Source organism: Solea solea, chromosome 16 (genome assembly GCF_958295425.1).
Source record: "Solea solea chromosome 16, fSolSol10.1, whole genome shotgun sequence".
Classification (NCBI taxonomy): Eukaryota; Metazoa; Chordata; class Actinopteri; order Pleuronectiformes; family Soleidae; genus Solea; species Solea solea.
Genome location: NC_081149.1, coordinates 8,109,975 through 8,134,371, shown reverse-complemented (window position 1 = coordinate 8,134,371; position 24,397 = coordinate 8,109,975). Strand labels below are relative to the sequence as shown.

The window sequence follows — 24,397 nt, the reverse complement described above, 5'->3', positions numbered from 1 at the left end:
GACAGTTTCTACTGCTTCTTGACACTTAACTGAAAATCAACTGAAACCACTGATCAGGAAAACAATCCATTGATTAAAGGTGTAGTAAGCAGGATCACTAAAAAATAAAATCCGATAATTATTGAGTCTCATTCCCAGCTCAGTAAATACCAAGAGTTTGTGATGGAAGTTCTGTCCTGAACTCTGCATCTCTGAAACTCTCCACCGATTTATGATGTGTGTTTTATTGCTTTTATCTCTCTTTAAAGGCCACATAGACCATAAGCTCCAATTAACGCTGCGTTTGTGTGTGTGTATCTGTGTCATTACCTCGTTTATGAAACCCTAAAGTTTCAGAACAAAAGTTCAGCCACTGCTGAGAAAATAGTGTTGTATTGTTTTTCTGGGCTCTGCGAAGCGGATCGGCACTTCCTTAATTTGATGTCGTCATCAGAAATCCTCACCACTCCTCTCACTACCGTAGCGCCTCCTGGTGCGGGCACTAGTCCCGGCACATCCAGTTGCGTACATTCAACCGCAGAAGAAGAAGAACTACTCTCGTTGTAGCTGCTGAGATGCAGAGCATCCACCGTGCCAGAGGGGGAGCTGTGTATCTGAGAGCTGGCCTATCTATTACGTCACTTCCAGGTACCTGGTACCTGTGATTACAGGACAGTAGGAAAGCTCTCGTTGGCTGGCCAATCACAACACAGTCCACGTTCTGGGGGTGTGGTTTTGGTCTGAAACAGCGCGGCTGACGAGAGCGTCAGTGAGGAGATATTTTGATCGGCTCGTTTGCAGCGATTAGGAGGTTTTTAACCATGAAAACAAGTTAATATATGTAAGTAGACCTCCATAACTAACATATGTGCGATACAAGCATTCAATGTCGCCTTTAAGAGCTGGGGGACCAGTCCTTCTTAATCGAACCCTACTTCGATTAAGAAGGACTGTTTGTTCAGAAAGTCCGGTTTATTCGGGGAGGTTTGAATTCGCAAATGAACTCTGATACACATCAAAGAAGTGAACTCTGGTCCGCCTAAAATCGTAGGTCTTGGTTCGCTTCTACAACACTGGGCATTGTGGGTAAACACAACCAAAACATACACGTGTGTAGAACGTGAAGTAAGAACGAGGTAAAAGCTCTGATAGAAATAAGGTCAGATGAAAATATATCACAACTGCTCGTAAGCATTAACCAATAGATGAGCGAGTTTTCTTTTTCAGTGTTTGTCTCGTCTTCTCCTTCAGTAATTCTTGATGCAGCCCCGCCGCAGGCGAGGGTGGGAATACGTTATTGAAAAGGTTCCCTGTAACTGTAAATCTTTTGCATTAATTTATTTATACACTACCTCAGTACCGTCATGCCATCTTTTTTTGTTTGTTGTATTCTGTTTTTTGTTGAATTGAAGTTTAAATTGTGTGTTTTTTAATGTTTGGGCTGACCAGGTTTTAGAGAGACTGCAATTTCTTTCCCACCTCATGTCCTAATGTGTCTTCTTGAATCGTACAGAGTGTAGTGGACTATAAGGTCTGAAAACGACCTAAGGATCTGTGTCTGTCTTGAGTTCCATGTATGCATACTCAAACTTACATTTCATTTAGTTGAGGGGATTTCTCACCATGAGTTTGCCATCATTGGTATTTCCATTGTGTCTTATTCATTGTCCCTTTGAACCAAAACAAGAGCACGCCAGCAATTGGACTGGGAAACGTGCTGCATGGAGCATAAGTGGTTGACGTGTATACTGAGGTGGGTGCTTGCATTTGCAGAGCACCGTGGAAATGTTCTGATCGGGTCGCAAACCCGATTCTTCTTGCTGCAACCACTACACCAACTGTGTGGCCCACTTTCCAATCCAGTAGGTGGAAATTCAAAGTGGATTATTCATTAGGAAAGCTCTGGAGGAAGATGCTGAACATTGTCCATGATCCTCTGCCTATTTGTAATTGTTGTGCTGTTACAAATAGTTTATATAATCATGATGAGGGAAATTGCTATTTTTCAAACCACAGCCTCTATTTGTTAATGACATAAGACAAACATGTTTTTACCTTGAGTGTGATTGTCCTCCTCATGCACCCTCCTGCTGTAAGTCCATTTATTGTAGTTTCCATTTTGCAGTCATTAAAAACATTGGTCTGCAGGATAGATAATGTCCCTGTCATGTCCATGAAATGGAAGTTCCTGTGGCGCCATGATAGACCACCAGTGCTCTCCATTTGTTCCTGGAAAGAGGGAAACATTTGTTATGTTGATTTTAAAAACAGCGGGAAAAGCTTTCACTGCTGTGTGGTTTTATGTTCTGCTCAGTGTGACAAATATTTTCCTCTAAACTGTTCAATTAAAGCAACATGTCAAATCTTTATTTATAATATGTGGTGAAAGTATTATAAGTGTGGTACCAGGGGCTAAGTGGCTTTCAGTACATTATTGAATGGAGTGCTCGAAAATTTACTCTCACTATTTCAGCGTCTGCATGTGACGATGTCGCTGTTCAAGACGCACTTAAATCGAAAATGGAATCAAAGCTGGAGCAGGATCAAGATAAGAGAATATGTTCAGTTTGATGACAAGTACAAGGACTTATCACTGCAGAGAAGGACTCCTTCAAACCAATGGTTTATTCTTTATCTGATGACAAATAACACAAGAAGTTCCATTGTTTGCAGTTTACAGCCTTGACAGAATAATGTATTAACTGGCAGGTGTCTCAGCACTTTAATGAAGCAGGAGCATGAACAATGGTGAGGCTGTTCAAAGAGCTGGATGACTGACATTGGATTAACAGCAAAAAATATTATTCCTATGAAAAAATTATGGAAATGTCAGCAGACCAGTAGAGTCATGAAACATAAATGCTGGAGCCTAACTGAATAATCGGTTGGCCAATATGAGCCTTTCACAGATATATTAATAATGATAGTTATGTTTGCAGGTACGAAAATATTTTCTTAATAAACCAAGAAACAAGATCAAATCAAGCCTGAGTTATACTTATTACCAACAGCAAAGAGGTTATTTTCAGCCATGTTTGTCTGTCTGTTATTGAGCAGCATAACTTAAAAAGTAAAGGACAAATTTGGATGAAATCTGCTGCCGACATAGGTTTTGGTTCAAGGAGGGTTAGGGTCATTGTGTTGCTGTTTCAGAACTGCGGCCAAGGCAAGGTACCAAACCCCCATTGCTCCCTGGGCACAGATGTTTGCTTCCCACACCTGGTTTGTGTGTTCTCTACTGAAGCATAGTCAGGATGGTAACCTGTAGGCAACTGGACTTGCTTGAGTAAAGCAGAAGATGTTTCACCTCTCATGGTTTCATCCCTGATGGGTTAACATAGACGGCTTTTTTCAGTCCTCTGTCTGGGAAGACAGATGGTTTAAAGGGGAGTGAAATAAGCCATTTGCGTTAACCTGGACAACCCATCACTCAACAGAGGAGTGCTATGCTGTGGTGAGCTCTCTTCCAAAACATCAACAACACACAAAGCACACAGAACAAGGAAACTGAATTCCAACACCTCAACTCAGGTGAAACAACTTATAACTGGGGTTAGGGCTAAAAAAAAACACGTGCTGTGTCACGTTCGAGTGTGTCGTTCCTTTGTCGTTGCACTTGGATGACATCACACTGCCCACACCTCCTCTACCAAGTAAAGGTACTGTTCTCAGTCGAAACGCAAGCCTGACCCAGGGCTGTACCATTCCCAACCTAACTCTACCAAATCGTATATAAAAGTATAAAACAATAAAAGCTGAAATACTTTTTTTTCTCTAACACTGTGAAATTGAACATTATAATTCAAATCTATTGTTGGACCTTTTACCCAATATATCAATATCAAGATAACATACAGTATATTAACATTGGCATCCTCCTTCATAAATAACAACATTTACATGTATTTTTAGGTTTCAGTAGGTTGAAGAATGGGCAATGCAAGAGCAGGGAGACCTGTGACCAGAAGGTTAGAAAGTTAAATCTATTGAACAGCCAGTGAGGGAAGCGAATGAAAAATATCCACCTCTTCCTCAGTGACTACAAACAACAAGCCCTGGAGCAAGTGGCCCAGTGGAGCTGCTCAGTAGACAGAGGAACAATGGAAGACATTTCCCTGCTCAGCTCTGCACTGTAACCATATGAACCAGAAGTTATTTATGAAATACTTTGTGCGTTTATGCATTTATGCTTTTTCCTGTAACACAGCAGCTAATCTAAAAGACCTTCAAAGAGAGATTTCACATTTTGTTGTTCATTTCTGTGTTGTTTTTTCCTTTAAATAAATGAATGACACAGAATTCACTATTTTGTTTGTTCTTGAGTGAAATTTTGGCTGAGGAAACATTCATTCAAAAGCACAGACGATTTCAAAGCATTCAGACGTTTCTATAAAATTGTCCAAAATCTTGAGTGCCCCATTGTAGTTAAGTGTTAACAGTGGACAACTTCATGTTTCCAACGTTTGGTCCTTTCAGTCGTCCTTTGTTCCACCTGTCAGTGTGGATTTAAATTCCCCTTGTAGGCCTGCACTGAAATAGGCTTATCTCTGCTGAAGACTCTGTGATGAACAAAAGCCCATTAAGACTTTTAAATGAATGCTCCCATTCTGACACCACACAATAGAGATTTCTCTTTTCTCAAATTGGCAGTGTTCACTGAAAAAAAGTTCAGCGGAGCGACAGAAAACAAGACATCTTAGAAAGCCCTAAAACTAGAAAGAGAAAACATACACAGGGCTGACTGGCAAAAATCGCGACAATTTGAAACCACTGATGTGATTAACCACGTTATTTAAAGACAACAATTTTACATACAAGTGTGACAGGAATATTAAAGCCACTGAATATTTGTTTTGAATTCTAAAAATCATCCAAAGAGTAATTTGAAAAGACTGTTGGAGAATGTCTTCTGGAGTCCTGCTGTTGTTCTTTGTCCTGCCTGAATATATCATGACTAACAAGCCTTGGAGTGGATTAGGCACAGAGGATTGAGCAATTTGCAGATTTTAGTTTATTTTTGCAGGATTATTCCTTTGCACCATATTCTGCATGAAAGGGAAAAATCATATTAGGGCCCATATTTCCTACGGCGACACAATACCACAGACAGACACCCGTAAACGCGTACCAAATGGCGAAAGTACATTGTCAGACATCTGCCGGTTTCACAACATTCGGATTAATTTAAGCATTCGGTCTATTGGGGGTCTTCGGTCATCTGGTCATGGGATGAGCATTCACTGGTCAGATCAAATGATATGCTTTGGTTTTGACGGCAGGGAGGACACAACGCCGGGATATGGCATTGATATGAAAAACGATTGGGGACATAATAGGACGATAAACAACACAAAATGGAAGCTACTGCTAATCGCAGTTCCCGTCCTCGGAGATTCAAAAGCAGACGTACCTGCTGGTTCACCTCGCTGTGTTCTTCTCGGTTTTGTTGTGCTGGATCGCAGACAGCTCCCGCCGCTTTTCTATGGATCGTCTGTAGTCCTTCGCAGTCTGCAGTCAAGAGTGCCGCCATCTTTAATCACAACAAAGTCCATCTGTCGATGGTTCTTCCCTTTCTGCCCTCTCTTTTTCTCTTCCAGCCCCTCTCTGTGTTTGTTGTGGGGGGTTCTTATTTCCCATCCAACATCAAAAAAGCACCATATCGACAGGCTCATGGGCCGCCCAGTAGGGGGGCAGCTTGAACATGCTGCATTGGCTGTTGTCCTTTTCCAAGCCGGAGCTTAACTGACCAAATTTGTTTCTCTCAGAGATATGGAGAGCACACAAAAAACAAAAACTAATAATCATTTTTAGCTCTCAGGCCTTTGATTTCAACAAGCCAAGGCTTCAAAGCTCCACTATGAATCTTTTCCATTCATTAATGGGTCTCTGCTTTATTTATACCACATCTGTCTGACTACTTTCAATTTTGTTCACAATATATTCTAATAACTTTGAAGAATCATCTTTGACGTTTTTAATTTCCAGCTGTATCTCGAAAAAAAAGATGAGCTGCAGTTCTTTGATCTTACCAAATGAAACTAATTTCCACTTGAGCGGCGTCAGACTACGTTTACAAACTACAAGCAGACTCTGCTTTCATCCAACTGATGCATTTCATGTAAAGTGACACTTCCTTTTCTGTTGCTTCTGGTCCCCTTTTTGGCTATTCAACACCCCGAATGCAAAGGGCGTTTCTTGTTTACTGTCACTGTTTTGTTCCGCCAAACTCTGTCGGCGAACAATAAGACGGGTCGCCTTTCAAAATGGCAGATGCTCCGATCCTCACCTTCCTCTCCTGCTGTGTGGCTCCTCGGATCTCGTCTTCTGTGGTCCACCATGCCTGGATGCAGTCAGTCCCCCCCCTGCCTGCCACTCTGTTATACTTTTCCACACTCATGAACCTGTTTCTGATTCTTGCAAGTCGAGCGCTGAATGATGAGCATCTTTACTTTATATTGCAGCTTCAGCCATGCGACCCTATTGGAGGAACCAGGGACCAGATGATTGTCTGCACAGTCGTGTCGTAGCTATGGCAACAAACCCAACAGGCATGAGTGATATGCACCCCGTGTTACACACAGAGCAGCTGAGCATACTGTGTTGTGTTCAACGAAAATTATACTCTTTTTCTACAAACTACATCACAAAATGACGATTTACTTAAACTTTGTACATCCACCTATTGTATGAAGTTGTGAAAACAGCCCAGTAAATGTAAAGAATGGAGGAGAGAGATGGATGAAAAGACATTTTAGAGTAAAGGGGGAGAGATGATATTGCTTTTGTTGTGCAGCCTCATCAGCTGCTTACCTTTCAACTGGATTTCACACTCGCGTGTCCGTGTTGTGGCCAGGGTCAGATCCAGCACACCCTGATCACAATGACTCAATTCTCTCCTCACACTGCACCAGCAGAGTCCGGCTCTGTCGGCTGCCACTTGCATTTGCCCAGACTGTGATTCATTCAGGCACATTTTAGACCCAGACATTTACATGGTTGATCTGTGGAATAAAAGAAGTTTCGGTGAATTTTTTGGGAAATTATAAATGCTGCAGAATAGATAAGAAGATCATTAGCAAGATGCTTAAGAGATTATCTCTTCAAATGTTTGAGTAAGTGTTTAGTTAAAGCTGCAGAATGACAATTTTGTTGTTGATGTAATTATTCTGTCTCTGTTTGGTCTTTCTGAAAAGACTTAATGTAACATTATTTGTATGCTGTGTCAGGCAACACCATCAGACCTGACTGTGGGAGTGTTGGTGTGTATACAGCAGCAGCAGAAGGGTGGGCGTTTGTTCCGTCAAACTGCAGAACAACTTTGCTTTCTGAGTGACAAATTTCACTTCTGAATCTTTCCTTTTTAGATTCACTTCCTGTGTGGAAGTGTGGGAATGTAGGGGTGGGTCAAAAATATGGCTTTGGTGATATATCGTCGTCCGTCCTCATGCAATGCTGTCTTCAATATGCCAGGTCAAACATCGATATTTTAACTAATAAACTAAGGTGCTCTAAAGTGAACAGTCTCTGCCAGGTGTCACTACTTGATGTCTCCTCGCAGTGGCGCTGCTCAAATGAATGAGGGAAACTTGGGCAGAGGTTACCTGGCTGAAGAAGAGTGAGTTTACAACGAGATAATGGAAGCGAAAACTGCTGATAGTTTCTTATTGCTTAGTGATGGCACTGTTTTTTTCAGTTTTCTTAATTTAGTACCTTTTGATGGAGGTTACCGGCAGTCCAGTTAGCGGGTTTTGTTTATTTCATGTATGTATTCCTTTAGGGACATTCTGGGTCCGAGAGCCCATTGCTGGGTCGGTCCAGACGCTACACACCTTTTTGTTCCTTTTTGCCAGGATCTCCAACACTTTTACTTTTGTCTACTTTGTTTTTGAATAATTAATAAAGTCAATAAAATTAAATATAATTGGTTTAAACTTGTGGTGTCCTTATATTAAGCCTTGGTTATAAGATGAATAAACAGAGAAATCCTGCCCTTTTCATGAAAGTTTTGTTTTCTTCCGGTAGACGGATATGGTGATGTATCGCCATATCACAAAATCATTGTATCGTGAAATTATTGGTATCATGGACCATGTATCGTATCGCGAGGTACCCTGTGATTCCCACCCTTATTTGCTAGAATACAACAGTGCAAGATTTTCTAGGTCAGTATTAGAATTCAGAGTCTCACTCCTGTTTGCATAACAAAAAACAAGTGTACAGGACAAGTACAGAAGAGGAAGAAGGCAGGAGTGTTCCTGCACAAACACGAGCAACACAAGATGGTTTTTCAAAAAACAATAAATAATTAAGTAGAACGCTACAGTGAGTCCAGTCCTTCTGTGTGGGAGTGAGCAGGTTTGTGTTCTCCACATGAGCAGAAACACCACAGAGCCATGTGATCTCAGACTGACTGACACCTGTCATATTATCTCTCAGGTGTTCATCTTGGTAGAAAATCAAACTTGCTTTTGAGCTTCACCTTAGCTGCATGAAAAGTATAATGCCAAATAACTGAGGGGAAAACACACATTCACTCTATAGAGGAAACAAGACTTTCTGTAGTAAATTGAACATATGACGATGATGAACTGATTTACATACAAGAATGTTTTTTGCAAGAACGTCTGCCTCATGTTTCCTACATCATTTAGATTTTTATTGTGCAGTCATAGAAAAGCTTGACTAGAGCTTTTGTGGGAGTGTATCGCAACATATGATGTCACAAATACGTCAGTATATCGCAATATTGTATAACATTTAATATTGACTTAAATGTTGTGATATCGTATCGTGGTATCTATTGCAATTTCCACCCCCAATGGCTAGTTTGTTTAATATTGCAATATGGATAATATCACAACTGCAACTGAGATACAATGGGAATAGTATTTAAAGTATGGTAAATGGTATTTAATGTTAAGTATTAGTGGTTTAATAAATGTAAAGATTACATACATACACATGAATATGACTGGGTGTGGTTTGTAGTGAATCATTTTTTAAAAGAAAAGATAAAGAATGCAATTTTGAACAATGGACACCCCCACATTTTTCAAAATGCAATTAAAATGCAGATTTTTGCAGTTAAATAACCCTAACCCAGGCTCATATTTCACATTTCAGGCATTTATCTTTACATTTTGTATTAAATCAGTGTTGATTTTGTGAATTCATTTTGTTGCAATTAGTAATTCTCAATGACGTTTCTTTATCTTAATGAATTTTTTTGAATATATATTGACAGGTATTTTGGTAGTGGATTTTTTAAAACTCTCTAATACGAGTATCAGCATCTAACCCCTCAAAAAACTATATGACTGTGGCTGTGATATTATAATTTTAACTTATGGTTTGCTTTGGTCTTCTCAAGTAAGACTGGACTCTGAGCGCTGCCACATATCAAGGGGTCTCTAAATCAAATCTGCCTCTCTCCTTTTTCAAGAGAAGCTCATCGTTTGTTGTGCGTGTCTGTGCAGGTCAAGGTGAACACTTCTCCACATCTGTGATTTCCACCACTAACTCACTCCCAATGGAAATGAGTCTTATTCATTTTTCAGACAGCCTCTGGTATATCTGATCCAGAAAAGAAAGAGGGAGGAAAAAAATAAAGCCCCTCAGGCAGTCGGTCCTGTTTGATGTTCTGAAAAGAAAGACAGTGAAAAGCTGGAGTCTGGCTTCATGCATATTGTATAAAGAGAGAAGAAGAATTACAGGCAGGAGTCTCAGTCTGTCCGCTTCTGATGTGGAACAACATCTCAGCACCAGTTTGTCATTAAAATTCAGTTTACATATTCATGTTTTCAAAATTCCTTATTTCAGGTGACTACATTTATATGGACAATGAATGTGGTTTTATTCTGATTACAGAATTGATTTTATTCATATTCCAGTGTATGTGTTACAATGCATAATCAGATTGTGATTAACAGTGAACTCACTGCTGTGGAAAATATTATAATAATAACAACAATAATACTACTACAGGTAGTTTTCTTTTAATATTAATTGAAATTTTGGTAGAATAGTAGTCAATTCTGCAATTTCAGAGGGCCTTTATTTTGAAATACCACATCAAAATGGGCTGATATTTTGTGAGAGCGACCCTGAAGAGGTCTACTCTCAGCGTGAAGTAAAACTTGCTTGTGGAAATGTCAGATGTTTTTAGTTCAGCATAGTTACGTAAATAACAGATACAGTATAATGTTATAAATGAGAAAGAAATACGGGGAAAAATACATAAGAAAGATTTAAAAGGGTAATATTGATCCTTATTGAGATAAAACATTTCAGTTAAGTTGTTAAATTCTTCTTTAATAATTCCATCATCTCAAATAACTACAAGTGGAAAAGGCCCTGGTATACTTCCATGCACACGTTGGTCATGTCACACGCTGCATCCATCCACCTCCATCCATCCAACAAACTATTCTCAAAAATATTGTTACTGCAATATCATGATGGAATATTGTTAAGTAATTGGATGCTCATATCACACAACCTTGTTGCTTCCCCCCCACAAATATAAATAAATCATCCATCCATCCATCCACATCTGTAAGAGTCTCAATGCCAATTGTTGGTTCTAAATGTACCAACAATTGATTTGAGCACACACAAAACCTGGAACCTTTTTGTTTTTAAATAAACTTTGCAACCTTTAACATTGAAAATGAAAATGATCACACACACCATAAAAAGTTACCTGACCAAAACCTGAGCCCATTTAGATTAGTCAACGATTTTATAGGTCTGCTTCTGGTTGTCTGCTAGGTTTGCTTTTTTGGAAGCACAGACTCTTAAAAAGCTCTACTTGGAGATCAAGGTCATGTTGGCCCTTGATTCCAAAGTAGATTTTTAACCTTTTTAAACACAACAGAAAAACACCACATCCCAAATGTCACCAACCGTTCTTATTGCACAGTGGGAGTCTTCAGTTGGTCCCATCTGGGCCAGCTTAAAGGCAACCCAAATGTTACAAAGTGAAACCCCAAACCTTGGCAGTTGTTTTGTTTTGTTTTGTTTTGGGTCTTTTGGAAGTTTAGGGTAAAACCCGTTTGAACCTTGTTTATACAACAGCATATTTCCCACAATCCACAGCGTACCACAGGCAACCACCCGAACCCTGAGCCTGTTGAACCTTCACTCAAAAACTTTCATGCGACAGTTTGAGGAGTCATGTGATTTGTCATGTTTACCCTCAAACTCTTAACACCACTTAAGGTGTAAAAATGTCCCCCTTGTGTTTAAACCTTATGACGTGTTTTGTGACTGTAGTGATTTTTATACACTTAAACAAACCTACAACTGGGTTTCTGTTGTACTTACAACAGAAAACCAAATCCAGTCCAATCTGTCCATGGATTCCGGTCCGGGATTTACAGGTTTGTAGAGAGTGAAGCCTGTTCCACAAACAAAGGACAACAAATGAGAGCAGAAAACAACCAGTAAAACCAGCAAATGTGAGCGCTAAGTAAACAACTGTTGTTAGTAGTGAAACACATAAAGTAGAATACCAAAGAATTGAAAGTAGAACTTACGTTCGCGGTGAAATCTCGCGCTCCTCTCTCCTCTGCTGCACTCACTGACGCAAGACAACACGGAAGTAGTGGCTTTAGTAAGGAAGGTTTATTTTGCCGCGCATGTCGTCAACCAATCAAAAGGTAGGGGTGTGAACGTGGTTATTTGTGCGGGCGGGGCTTGTAATTGACGATAGAGTAAAAAAAAGGTGGGCTGTAGCCTTTTTTTTTTTTTTTTTTTTTTTTTACTTTATTTCAAAAACTCCAGAAACATTGGCAAAGGAAGAAAATCACTTACAGTGCAAACGTAGATAGACTAAACTAACATAAATAAACAAATACAGCCAAGTATAAGTTGGAGAAAACATTAATGTTAATAACCATACATGAGTTCATGACTTTACAAAGCTCATGCGTGAGCGAAATAAATAAAGGCGAGAGAGTTTAGGGATTTCACGTCAACTCAAACTTCATATTATTAATAATTATTTATATACAGCTTTATAAGTTACTCATTGGTACGTCACAAATCTGTGAACACAAACCTGACAATCAGAATGGTAGATTACAGCCCCTCCTTGTGGCCAAAATATAACAACACATCTACCGGCATTGTAATAGAACTCAACAGGGTTCTATTGTTCACATACTACATGAAAATGGTGGCATCGGAAGACCTACTAAAAGCGCCAGTGTTCGGAAGTTGGCGCAGGCGCGGTGGCCAAGTGGTAAGGCGTCGGTCTCGTAAACCGAAGATCGCGGGTTCGATCCCCGTCCGTGCCTTTTGTTAACAGGTCCTTGTTCTCTGTATGTACATCACATAAATCGAACACTCAATTGTTAGAAAATAAATAAGTAAATCATGTCTTCAATAATGAACGCCTTATACAGAATAAAGTCTAGTAATCTGATTAATGGTGTTTATCACCATTTTAGGCAGTGACACACTCAACACCTCTGGTGTTTGCACTCACTTGTTAATCTTCTATGTGTAACATTAATGTAAAACAAAATGATGATGTCATCAGGAGTCATTTTAAATAAACCAGAAAAGGGGGTAGAAAAGGGTAAGTAAAGTGGCACAGCAGGGCAGTGACTGGACTATCAAGGGTGAATTAATACTTTTCATACCCCTTTGTGGCTCGTGCACACCGTCTCATTTCAAACTTGAAAGACCTGATCTTTGATCATGTCTGTCTGTACTGTACACGTCATTTTGAGTCATAAGTCTTCCCGGAAAATGTTTTCCCACCATAATTATGCAAATCCAGCGCCCGTACAGTTTCCATGGCAACTTGCAGCGTCATTCATATCCGGCTCGTGCTGCAGCGTAGCGTCATTACATACAAACTGAATGCGTGAATCATTCAACATTCGCTGCTGCTGCTGCAAAACCTTAGTCAGCAACATCCACAGAACATCAGTGCACAATAATCATTAGTCATACAGTACAAGTGTCCAAATTTTTGATATTTATTTGCCTATAATTTATAATTAGTGAAGGTGTAAGGTGAGCTGTTTATGTCAATATTTGCATTCAGATTAACATTAATATTATGTTTGATACAAGCACTAAATAACGGCTTACATCAGGGTTCTCAAACCTGTGGCCGGACCCAAGTCCAGGTCAATGACCAGCCATGTTTTTTTATAACAATGATAATAATACACTAGGTTATGTTTATCACACAATTAAATTCAAAATTAAAGTATACATAAGCGTGTCTGGTGTTTTAATTACAATTGTCTACATGTTATTATTGATAATGCTTTTATTTCTGTATGTTTTTGTCATTTACAGATAATCTTGTGTCATAAATATGTTCTTTTTGTGAACTATGTACACTATATGTACATAGTTCACACTTTTAAGCATAATGTCACTGTAGTGGAGATGACTGTGTCACATAAGATGGAAAAGTAATTATGAGTCGTCGTCTAAATAGTTGTCACTTTCATGCCTGCTTTTTAAAATCTATACATAGCGACAGCGTACGTGTCTGCATTCCTTATGTTTTAATGGTCCTATGTTTTACTATACTATACTATATTACTATATTCTATTTTAAACTGCAGAATCCAAACTGGCTGAAATAATCTAAATAAGAGCTGTCCTTCAGATTATGAACCAGGACCGTTTAATACTTCATGCTGGTCTCAGGAAAAACAGAATAAATCTTTAAAAAACTGCAGCCAAAAGACTAAAAATGTAAAAAAAAAAGGGTAACATTCACTGTATGTTTTACAGCTTTAAAAACAAGGATGCGTTGTTATTAGTCAGTGCGAAAAAAAACAGGTTACAACCACACGGTATTTACCAGCAGACCTTCAACATTGTGTATTTATACTGCAAGCCCTTTTATTTTGAACATAATGAGGACAGAGTAAAGTAGGTTGTAAAAAAGAAAAACAGTGTGAAACATGCAGTGCATTGGCAGCAGGTTCAGGTCTGCCGTGGGCTGCACATGCACCCGTTTCTTTTGTGTGGGCAGCAGTGGGCTGAAGATTCTTTACACATTATGTGGAAGGAATTGTAACCTCGACCCAAATTTATTGCTTATTATTCAGAAATTAGTCTGCAATTTAAAAAAAATATACAGCACATTAAATCATTCATGTTCTGTTTTTGTTCTTTAAGCCAAGACTTAATTTGTGTGTCTCCCGGCTCCAAAACAGTTGATAAAACAATGCAGTCAGTGTGGAACAGGTTCTGTCAGCTCCAAACAGCGGCAGAGATCAAAGACTGCGCTCAGTCACCATGACAACCACACTGTCATGTATATGTAGGACAGGCAACCGGAGGACTTTCTCAAAATGCAGGACGTCTTCAAGAGGGAAAGCCATGCAGTTGACAGTAATACCAGTATTTCTGCTGCCACCCATGAAGGCAACACTGATTTATTCATACTGGTTGAGGTTGAGGTAAGATGCAGAGAAAGGCCTTATGTTTATGTCTGTCCTCACTAGAGAGAGGGTGGGGCTAAGGTTAGGGTTTGGTTAAGGCTAAAATATATTTCTTTGTGGCATAAAAACCTATTTTTGTGGCATACAAATTAATATTTTTTGACATTTTGACCTTGTGGGGACACTTTGTCTGGGCCCCAGAACTTTAAAGGTTTTAGGGTTAAGCTCTTAGTTGTGATGGTTAAGGTAAGGGTAAGGGGCTAGGCGCAGGGGTCTCAAACTCAAATGGACTGCGGGACGTTTTGGCAACTTTTTGGGGAAAGCAACATGAGCTTTTAAACAATGTGAACAATTGTGACAATATTTCACTGAATTTCAAATGTAAATCTTTGTTTTGCTATGGAAAGATATGTAGAATAAATAATAAATAATAATACAAAAAAGATTCCATTATTAACATCAAAAAATGCAGATTTAAGCGTCATATTAACGCAAACCATATAACAAAAGAATGATTTTAATTCCTTTTAACTTTAACTTTGCTTGTGTTACTCTGTCATTTTTTTTTTTTTATATCTACATACTATTTTATTTTTATTTTATTCTATTAAATGCACCAAATAAGTTGAGACCTGGTTAGCAGGGTTAGGCATTTACTTAAGGTAAGGGTAAGGGGCTAGGGAATACATACACATACATTATGTGTATGAGTGTCCTCAGTAAATATATAAGTCTCTTTGTGAGGACATTTTTTAGGTTTAGGTTAAGGGTTGTTAACGCATCGGGACTTAGAAATCAAACAATGTGAAAAACGTCTGCAAAAACAAGTCACACAAGCACTAAAATGCACTTAATATGGTAATAAAGTTAGTAAAGGTTAGGTGAGATGAGAATATCCATAGGACAGGTGATGTGACTTCAAAAATAGAAGAAACAAATGTTTTTTTTTCCATAAACAACTTCCTTTGCAGAGGTCTAAAGCAAAGGACAAACCTACTAAATAAAGAATACATTGGACTTTGACTTTAATGTCTGCATCACTTCAGAGCTCATACGCAGCGAAGGCTGAAGTGTTTGTGGGTCATGACCCAGATACTTATTTCCAGTCCTGGATTTTTTGGACACAGCACTAAACAGCATCATCAACTCCTGCAGTGTGAACCAGCAGACGAGTGTAAACACATCTGTGAGGGCTTTTGTTTACTGTGATTATGGAGATAGTGTTTACTGGATGTTAAGAGGGAGGAAGTTAAGGTTGTTGTTTTTTTTTTTTTTTGACTTAACAGGAAGCTGAAAGAGGTTCCCAAGCCAAAACCAAAAACCCCACTGTGGTCAACAGAAAATAGAAGAGATTTAGTGCAAGTGGAAGTTTCAAAGCCCACAGCCAATAACCGGTGGCTCATTTCTTGCCACTGGTTATTGGCTGAAATCTGTTTTTCCTTTTCAGGAATCTAAATAAAAATTAAAATGATCAGAGACAGTTGTTGACACTGTGTCGTGTCAGTGTGGCGCCATCTACAGGCAATATTTAGAACTGACAAAGATGACACTTACACACAGTGTAAAGGTTGAGAAAGTCGAACGCGGACGTGAGAGGTTTCCTCACACCCTGGTGAAAATAACATTAGAGGTCACTTCATAGTTTTCCTCTGACTTACTCTGTAGACGTCAGTGGGGAAAGTTGGCTTTGGCGTGTAACCAGGGTGCAACACTGGGGGAAACCTTAAAAGGAACAAAATATGTATTTTTAAAATCAGCATTTAACCCTCAATGCTCACACGGCGCAGATCTGAGCCGCAGGCGGCACACCCTTGGTAAACTGCCACAGGAATAACACACAACTCTTTATAGGGACATCCTGAGGTGTGTTTAGGCTTTCCAAAATTAATTCTTTGTCTTGTTATGTGTAGTCAAAGTTTTGCGTATTTAATACTAAATAACGGGAGTTTTTAGACAGTTTTTCTTTTATTTTTGTTCGTAGAATCGAGCCAAGATTCCAAATTTCACAAATTCAATCCAATTTTAAAAAAAGTCTAGAATAGGTTGGGCTGAAAGAAAGGATATAAGACTTTCTATATTACACATTCTTACAGCCTCTGTTTATGTGTAATGGAAAATGTATGTTCCGTGTTCTCATGACTCAGTCAGTTGGTTTTCTAAGGAAAGAAAGAAAGAAAACATTTCCCTCCACCCATGTGGTTAGGGTTTTAATAATTTGTTAGTTAGTTTGCGAGCAGGACTGTGCAAAATCCACAACACCGATTCCCACCGGTCTTGTAAGAGCCTGGGGAAAGTCTGTTAACAGTAGTTAAGAGTAGCTAATTGAGCTCATAAAAGAGTTTCAGGTCATAGAATTAGACATAAATATGTCATATTATAGGCTTGAAAGGTCCAGTGTATGAGAATGAGTGACATCCAATGGTGAAACTGCAGACTAACAAATGCGAGTCTCCTCTGCTTACCCTTCCTCTGCTAAAGTGTGCCAGGAGGCCCAGGCCAAGAGTGCTGCCCACTGCTCCTGCATGTGTCCGGCTTGCGTGTGTGTTCACTACTGGTGTGTAAAGAAGAAGGGTTAAATACAGAGGTACAGAGGAGTTTCCCTTCCTTCCCTTGGAGTTGAGTTAGACCCACTATACAGTCTCACTCCCTCGTGACCGGTGTTTCTTCAACACACCACAGTGTATTCTTAAGCAAAGCTTGACATCTTTGGTACTATTCTTAATATGTACAGTACTAAACTGAACCGTTCAAACTCGGTCAGCTCAGTTTGTTTTGAAAATGAATTTAAGTACAGTATGGTCTCAATTTAGGTCACACTCTTTTGTTACCTTTTGTGTGTAATGGACTATTCCCACCCTCCCTAGTGGATTCTGCTTTTCAGTTGAGGTTTAGGACAGGTAAGAGATCTCTTTTCAAAACAATAGCCTTATCTCTTTTGACAATGCCCTGAGGAAATATGATACACCCAACTCACTTTGTATTACAGGTCTGCAGCGTGGGTTCCTCCCCTGTTTCTATCTTTAAAAGACTGGATTGAAGAAGTCTTAAGACTGGGACACGACTGAATGTCATTTACACAGTTTTTTTTTGTTTGTTTTTTTACCAAGAACCATTTGAGAAAACATTGAGCTCTCGAAGTAACACCATTATCACCAATGTGACCTGTTCCTCACGTATACTTCACACACTGGTGCAGTGAAATTCGATTGAAGTGGAGCGAGGGACAAGGCGACTCTAATTATTAACTATTTCATTTATCATTTGTTTTTCATTTTTTACTCACTCGCGGCAAAATCCCTCGGCTCCACTCCGATCGCCACAGAGGAAGCGCGCGTTCCACTGGTGGTACACGCACCACAGTTTGAGAACCTTGGATTTAAAAGACTAATGGGGCCGAGACCGAGAAACAGGAGCGGACGTGTGGCCATCTGCAATTGAACAAATAGCTTGAATAAACAACAGACACACAAAGTAAATTCAAACAAGTTATTTTATTCCTTACATAACAATAATAATACTTTATTAATCCCCGCAGGAAAATGGTGTGCATTACATTTGCTCTTAGTAATACAAAATAAGGAGAATAATAATACAGTAAAAGGGCTCATTCCATTAGAATAAGGACATTATTTTTATTACTTTTGTATTCCCCCTTTGAGTAGATGGGTTTTAAAAGACTTGGTGTACATTTGTAACATTCTAAGACAAGAGGTCTCAAACTCAGGGCTCATGGGCTACAAGCGCCCCCGCCCCCCCGCGGTCGATTCCATGCCCTGACACTTTAACCCTTTAACAACAACATTGGCACAAGCGCATTTTACATCATGAGTTTGAGACCCTCTTAGAATCTAAGATGTAGATGTGTCTCTGTAAATGTAAGCTGATTGATCACATACTCACATACATAAAGTAGAAAAATATCAGTTAACAAATATACATTTTATGACTTTGGTGAATGTGGCAAAATGTCCAGAGCACAGTCAGAGTCAATACATAACAGTGGAGTGTTGTGAGGAGCAGTTATCTGATCTTTCCCACACTTCGGCGGAGAAACGCTAAAGTTACCTTTTCATTATGTGAGTCAACCGCAGCTGTAGTTCCTCGTCACTTTTCGGGGGAGGGGGGTGTCGTGTAGGGTTTTCCGAAATCACGTGTCCCGCTCTAAATGTCCTTTTTATTAAAACAATGTTCTCCTCAGTGGAATATTACATCAGTCTTAAAGAGCGTTTGTTCATTCCTCTCGCCGTTTCATCTTGTATTGACAAAAAAAGGCACATGCAGATGTTATCGCTGTAAAATATTGCACGTCGGCTTTTGCTCTTTGCAAAACATATCTGGCCAAAAGGCGTACTTTAAAGTGTATTTAGCCCTTTTCAGGCATTTGGCAAAGTCTCTGTCACACTCGCACACCCGCTCCTCACATATGTCGTCCAAATCATCTGCAGAGGAGAAGAACACAGAGTACAGAGACTTGTGTCAGTGACAAAACTGGAACGATGATGTTCAGGAAATACTGGCTGAGGCACATCCTTGAGCTTGAATCTGCCAGAGATTTTGTTTTTCTCGCCACTGAAGTCTGAAGTGCTTCTTCGTCGCAAGTCTCTCTTCTCCTCTCTCTGTGATTCGGTGCTGTAGAACTAAAGTTTGTATTGATTTAATTTGAAATACACATTTTGGGATTTTCTCAAACTGAGACCTTTATTTATGGCAAATACGTTTTCAACACTAACAAGGGCCTTTCTGCATGGAGTTTGCATGTTCTCGCCGTGTGTGCGTGGGTTCTCTCCGGGTTCTCCGGGTTCCTCCCACAGTCCAAAAACATGCAATGCGGGGATTAGGTAAATTGAACACTCTAAATTGACCATAGGAGTGAGTGTGAGAGTGAATAGTTGTTTGTCTCTATCTGTGTGTGGCCCTGCGATGGACTGGCGAACTGTCCAGGGTGTACCCCGCCTATCGCCCCATGTAGCTGAGATTCCACCGGCTCTACTCGCCTCAGCACGGCTACATTGCGTTTCCCCTAGCAGAGTACCAGGTACTTTTTCTAGTACTTGCTCTGGCGAGGTTCCAAGCGAGCTGAGTTGATACAATGCGTGACGTCGCCAGACTGCCAGCCACTGATTGGTCAGAGTGCCGTCACAGGAAGAGACGGCCGAACTGTAGATCAGTTAAAAAGACTTAACAATCCTAAAAACGTGGGTTAATCTCCAACAATTACCAGGGAAATGTCTAAAATCTCAATATTTAACAGTGTCTGGTGTATGGAGGAAGTACTGAACGAATAGTTTCAATTAACTGGTTCTAATGATTGAGTTACACTGAATTCACCAGTTAGTCGTTTGTGTGTGTGTCACAGGTAAAACAAAGTCACGGCAGTTTCATGCAGTTGTGCAGTGATGACTCCGCCTGTAAGCATATACACTTTCTCGACGAGCAGGTTTCAACTGCAAATTATCAACAGCAAAACAATTTAACCCTCTGTGTCACAAATATGTGTCATCAAGTTGAGCTTTAGGAAGTTTTTCAGGCCAGTGAACTACAAACAACTCTACCTGTTGATTTTTACTCCCTAATTGTACATTGGTTAAGTACTTGAGCACTTGCTTGTCCCCATAAAAATATCAGTTGGAATGATTTATTTCGTAAAATGGAGCAAAGAAACCAGACAATATTTCCATTTAAGAAGCAGAAAAATCTAAATCTGAATGCTTGTTTTAATTATTGAAAAGAACCCCACAAAAACTGATTAATCGATTACCAAAATAGTTCACAATTAATTTAGTAAGTAATCAATAAAGTAACAATGCTTTATGAGGTGTTTTTTTAAATAGCTAAAAATAGCTATAATTTTTATTGGAGCTGAAACAGTTACTCGATTAATCGATCACTAAATATTTTGATAATTGTTTTGAAGCTTTTTTCATGACGAAAACAAGATATCTGATCGTTTTAGCTTCTTAAATGTGAACATTTTCTTTGTTTCTTTGCTCCATAAAATAAAAAAATCATTAAAAACGGTTCCAACACAGACATTTTATGGACCAAACGATTACTCGGTTCATCGATTATGAAAATAATCGTTAGTTGCAGCTATCATTTTTATTGAATGTTGCATAAGCATAAAAAAGAAAAAGATGAAATACCACACTCAGCTGCATTGTCCTCACAAGTCCAATGGTAACTTTTCGTTTTGGTTTCGCAGCCATGTTTTTCTGCGTCGCCGTAACAACAGTCATGCTTAAAGCAACACCTGAAAAATCCAGAAAAACAACAACAGTCAGCAGCAGCACAATCAGTGTTACATTTTGAAGGCCAGTCACAAACAGTAGGTGGGTACAGTGAGTGCACTGTGGTTTGAGTCACACCAGTGCTATTTTAAAGGCAAGGTCGCCACCAGTTTCCTCAACAGATAGTTAGCAGTTTGTGTGGGGGGTTCAAGGTCTTGTGGCAAAAAGGGGGGAAAGAAAGACCTGGCAATTAGGACTTGGGTGTGGAATTTTTGGCACTATTTTGAAGCAACCACTGGACCAAGTGAGTCCGCTGGATGCCGTCTCTCTATCCCATGTGTGGTTGGTTCCGACTCATTAACCAAACGGAAACATGTGTGTGCAACCCAAGACGTCGGGAGACCGAGAGGAATCCAGGGGAAGGAAGTGATTTGAACGCCACCAAAACATGCCAAATTGCACCTTACGCACGACATAATGTAAAGGTGGACCATAAATAGAGTGTCAACTTGTTTACATTCTGGTTACCATACGCTATCATCAGAGTTTCTTCAGATAAAATCGGACTTAGAGCCTATAATTAAACTTCCGAAAAGAGCAACTAGAATAATACATTTAGGCATGTTAGCCCCCTCAAAAATTACCGCAAGTGTCTCCCACGCAAATCGGGGAGTTCAGCAGTTCCCTGACCTCACTGTCTCCCTCACAACAGTCTTCACTTGTATTCATTAATGGCCCAAAGCACGGAATAATAATAATGATAATAAAAATGTATATGTGTTGCGGGTCAGTCTCTTGTGCCATGTACGATGTTTCGAGGTGATCGGTCAATGTATGGCAAAGTTCTACAGGGCACTTCCTGTTTCGTGGCAAAATGGTGGCTAAATTCAAGACAGCTGAGTTCCTGTTGTGTCAAGTTTGATGTGTCCAGTAGAAATGGTCAGGTTTTTTATGTTGGTACGACACGCATGGACGAGTTCGCTCATTTCCAAGAGGGTGCAAATCGCCATAATGGACAACATCGCACAAATTCGTGCCAGGAGCCGTTTCGGCCCTTGGCGTTCGTGCTCGGGCCCTAATAAAGTTGGATATCTGGAATCTACTAATCAGTTTATCATATAGGATCTTTCATCTTGAATGTTCATGTTTAATTTTGTAAAAACTCTTTTGGGGTTCAAAAACTGTTGAAATGAAATGTAAAATAATTACAGCTAACAGTGAAAGTACTATAGTAGTTTCTTGCTTTTTCCTTGAATTGTACAGGATATAGGCAAAAATAAGCCACATTATTTGTGTTCAACGATCTTGTAATATAGACACTCATTCAGATGAGCTGAAGCTGCTGCCTCACCAGTCCGTCTTGTCTTTGGGCCAGCCCTGACCACCCACTCCACAGTAGCATCCGTACATCATATAACTCAAGGCAAATCTGCCCGTGTTGCACTTGATTGCCCCTGCGAGATCCAGCAAGCCTCTCCTCTCCCGCTGGGACCCGTGTGCTGCCACAGAGGCCACAGCGGCCACGGTGGCCACGGCCACTGCAACGAGCAATAAACAGCAGAAGAGGAAGAACAAACTCAGTTCTCTCCTTAGAAACAAGTCTCTGTTTCAGTCGTTTTGCATTAACCTCACACTTCTCTCTCTTGCTGTCAAAAAGATGTATCACAAAGAGTGTTTTTCTGTGTCTTGCTGTTTCATTTGCTGCATTTTAAGCTCCATATTTAACACCTAAAAGAGTAAAAAATTCAATGTTTGTTCACATATTACTGTAATAATAATAATAATAATAATGTAACAGGAAATTACCTACTTGTTGTATAAATCATTAAAAAGCAACTTTAAGATCTCATGTCGAGATTACACTTGACATTTCGAGTATAAACTTGAAATATAAATCAACATGTTGAGATTCAATGTTTGTTCACATATTATTATAATAATCATGTAATAGCAAAGGACCTAATACTGCGAGTTGTATAAATAGTTAAAAAACAACTTTAACGCGTGAAAACATGCAACGCACAAACAAAAAAATAATACAACAATATTAAATGAACCCAGCAACATTATATACACACTAAAACAAATCAATCAAACAATTTCTCTACCATTAAGTTGCTTCTTGCATCTCTCTGACACCCATACGTGCACTTTAATTGTAAATAAAACAACACCATCAGCCTTCAAATGATGAGAAAATAGACAGTGATAGACAAAACAACATTTTCCACAGCACTTTGCACTGAACTGCTGTGAACCATAAGCAGTTTCCCCCCCTCAAGGCTTCATTCTCACAGAGAGTTCCCTCTCTGTGTTAAATCACAAGTGTGTGTAAATAAAAGACTCTACCTGAGAGCAGGAGGACAATCCGGTAAAACGCAGACATGGTATGCAACAGGCAGCTCGCTCAGCTCCACGGCAAGTGTAAGCTCCCTTCCACTCCACTGAGAAGGGCGTTGAGTGAGAAGCCTTTTTTAGACACCGTCTCAATAATCTCCTGAACATCACTATTGGCCAGAGGCTAATCCACTGTTTGTGGGAATCAGCGCCCCCTACAGGAAACAGCCGAGAGTTTCAAAAATAAATAAAAAAAATAAAAAACTCATTCAGTAAGAAAGCATTTCTCACCTGTATTATTATCTTGTTGCGTTTGCTCTGTCTTCTTAAAGTCTTTGACAGTGGGATTATAAAAGGACTTGTTTCTTTTTGTCTTTGTTATGTCCTCTTCATGTCATAGAGTAGACAGTGGGATTATGGAAGGTTTATTGTATTTTGTGTGTTTGTTGTGTCCTCTTACATTCACAGACTGTGGGATTATAGAAGGATTACTGTATCTTTTGTGTCTGAAATACAAAAATGTATGTTCACAATTCTGTCATGTCGCTCTCACTGATTGACATGTCGAGACGAAGACATGATATTCCAACTTTATTATCGAAATTTCAAGTGTAATCTCGACATGTCGGTTTAAATGTCAACATGACATTCCGATTTTATTCTCAAAATTTCTAATATAATCTCAACATGTCGATTTATATTCCAACTTTATTCTCGAAATTTCAAGTGTAATCTCGACATGTTGTCATGTTGTCTTAAATCTCTTAAATCTCGACATGTCAAAACAAAATGTCGAGATTAAAGTCGGTTTAAATCTCAAAACGTAACCCCCCCGACATTTTATTCATGCATGGCCCTAATTAGACAGAGATAAAATAGTCAAATTAAAAACTTCTTCAGTAAAAGAGTGTAATCCCACATTGTAATCCCATGTTGGGGTTAAATTATGAGGATGCCTCGACTTTTCTAGTTGGAATCTGACCAGAGAGGACACTGCAGGTAGAACTTCAAACTATGGACGAGTCGTGTCAGGCAGTAACAGGAAGGAGACAAGACTTCATCAGAGGCCAGTGAATCCCCACTCAATCCCCCGCGACGGCCCCGTGATCCACCCGTGGAGTAGTATAATATAAAAAGATCCACATGAGTTAAGATGCGGACAATTTAAACAAACGTCAGCTGTAATTGCTGCTTACAGAGAACAGAACCAGTTACTTTAATCAACACATGCACACTTTAATTTCAGTTCCTCAAAACAAACGCAGCCAGACCCGTGATAATGACGGTGATCACGGACTAATAACAGTTTATTTCTCGGTAATCACAAAGAAATCGACTCCCACTAATCTGCCTCTCTTGTAAATAAACGTGTCAGGGGCGGTGAACAGAACGCCGCATGTCCCCCTTAAAGCAAACACTCAGGACAGACTGTCG

The 24,397-nt window shown here is 39.5% G+C and overlaps 2 protein-coding genes and 1 non-coding gene across 5 annotated transcripts in view; 1 reads left to right on the top strand and 2 right to left on the bottom strand.

Annotated features, from left to right (window-relative positions):
- Positions 1 to 11,565, bottom strand: part of axin1 (axin 1) — a 41,648-nt gene extending 30,083 nt beyond the window's left edge. Inside the window, exons 1-6 of one of the 3 annotated variants that reach the window (XM_058653974.1) lie at positions 11,517 to 11,565; positions 11,305 to 11,378; positions 6,790 to 6,980; positions 6,266 to 6,456; positions 5,390 to 5,509; positions 2,035 to 2,208 (exon numbers count right to left, since the gene is read on the bottom strand). The gene's annotated coding sequence lies outside the window, so the exon portion shown is untranslated. Of the gene's footprint in view, positions 1 to 2,034; positions 2,209 to 5,389; positions 6,457 to 6,789; positions 6,981 to 11,304; positions 11,379 to 11,516 lie in introns of all 3 variants that reach the window. The other 2 variants (XM_058653975.1, XM_058653977.1) reach the window with 2 other exon arrangements.
- A 641-nt stretch (positions 11,566 to 12,206) lies between these two features.
- trnat-cgu (transfer RNA threonine (anticodon CGU)) lies at positions 12,207 to 12,278 on the top strand. The gene has a single exon. It is a non-coding gene; the product is annotated as a tRNA-Thr (tRNA).
- A 6,033-nt stretch (positions 12,279 to 18,311) lies between these two features.
- On the bottom strand, positions 18,312 to 23,088 carry pla2g10 (phospholipase A2 group X). Its single transcript, XM_058652591.1, has 4 exons — positions 22,976 to 23,088; positions 21,978 to 22,164; positions 20,543 to 20,649; positions 18,312 to 18,838 (listed from the first exon to the last, which is right to left on the bottom strand). The coding sequence occupies exons 1-4, from the start codon at positions 23,010 to 23,012 to the stop codon at positions 18,684 to 18,686; spliced, it is 486 nt and encodes a 161-aa protein (XP_058508574.1). The 5' UTR covers positions 23,013 to 23,088; the 3' UTR covers positions 18,312 to 18,683.
- Positions 23,089 to 24,397: the final 1,309 nt, after the last annotated feature.

Excerpts from the sequence above, each read along its gene's own strand:
- pla2g10 (XM_058652591.1), bottom strand. The coding sequence starts at position 23,012 with ATGTCTGCGTTTTACCGGATTGTCCTCCTGCTCTCAG. Across the intron at positions 20,650-21,977 it reads CCCAAAGACAAGACGGACTG|GTGTTGCTTTAAGCATGACT; the intron begins GTGAGGCAGCAG and ends TGGATTTTTCAG. Across the intron at positions 18,839-20,542 it reads GGACAATGCAGCTGAGTGTG|ATGATTTGGACGACATATGT; the intron begins GTATTTCATCTT and ends TCTCCTCTGCAG.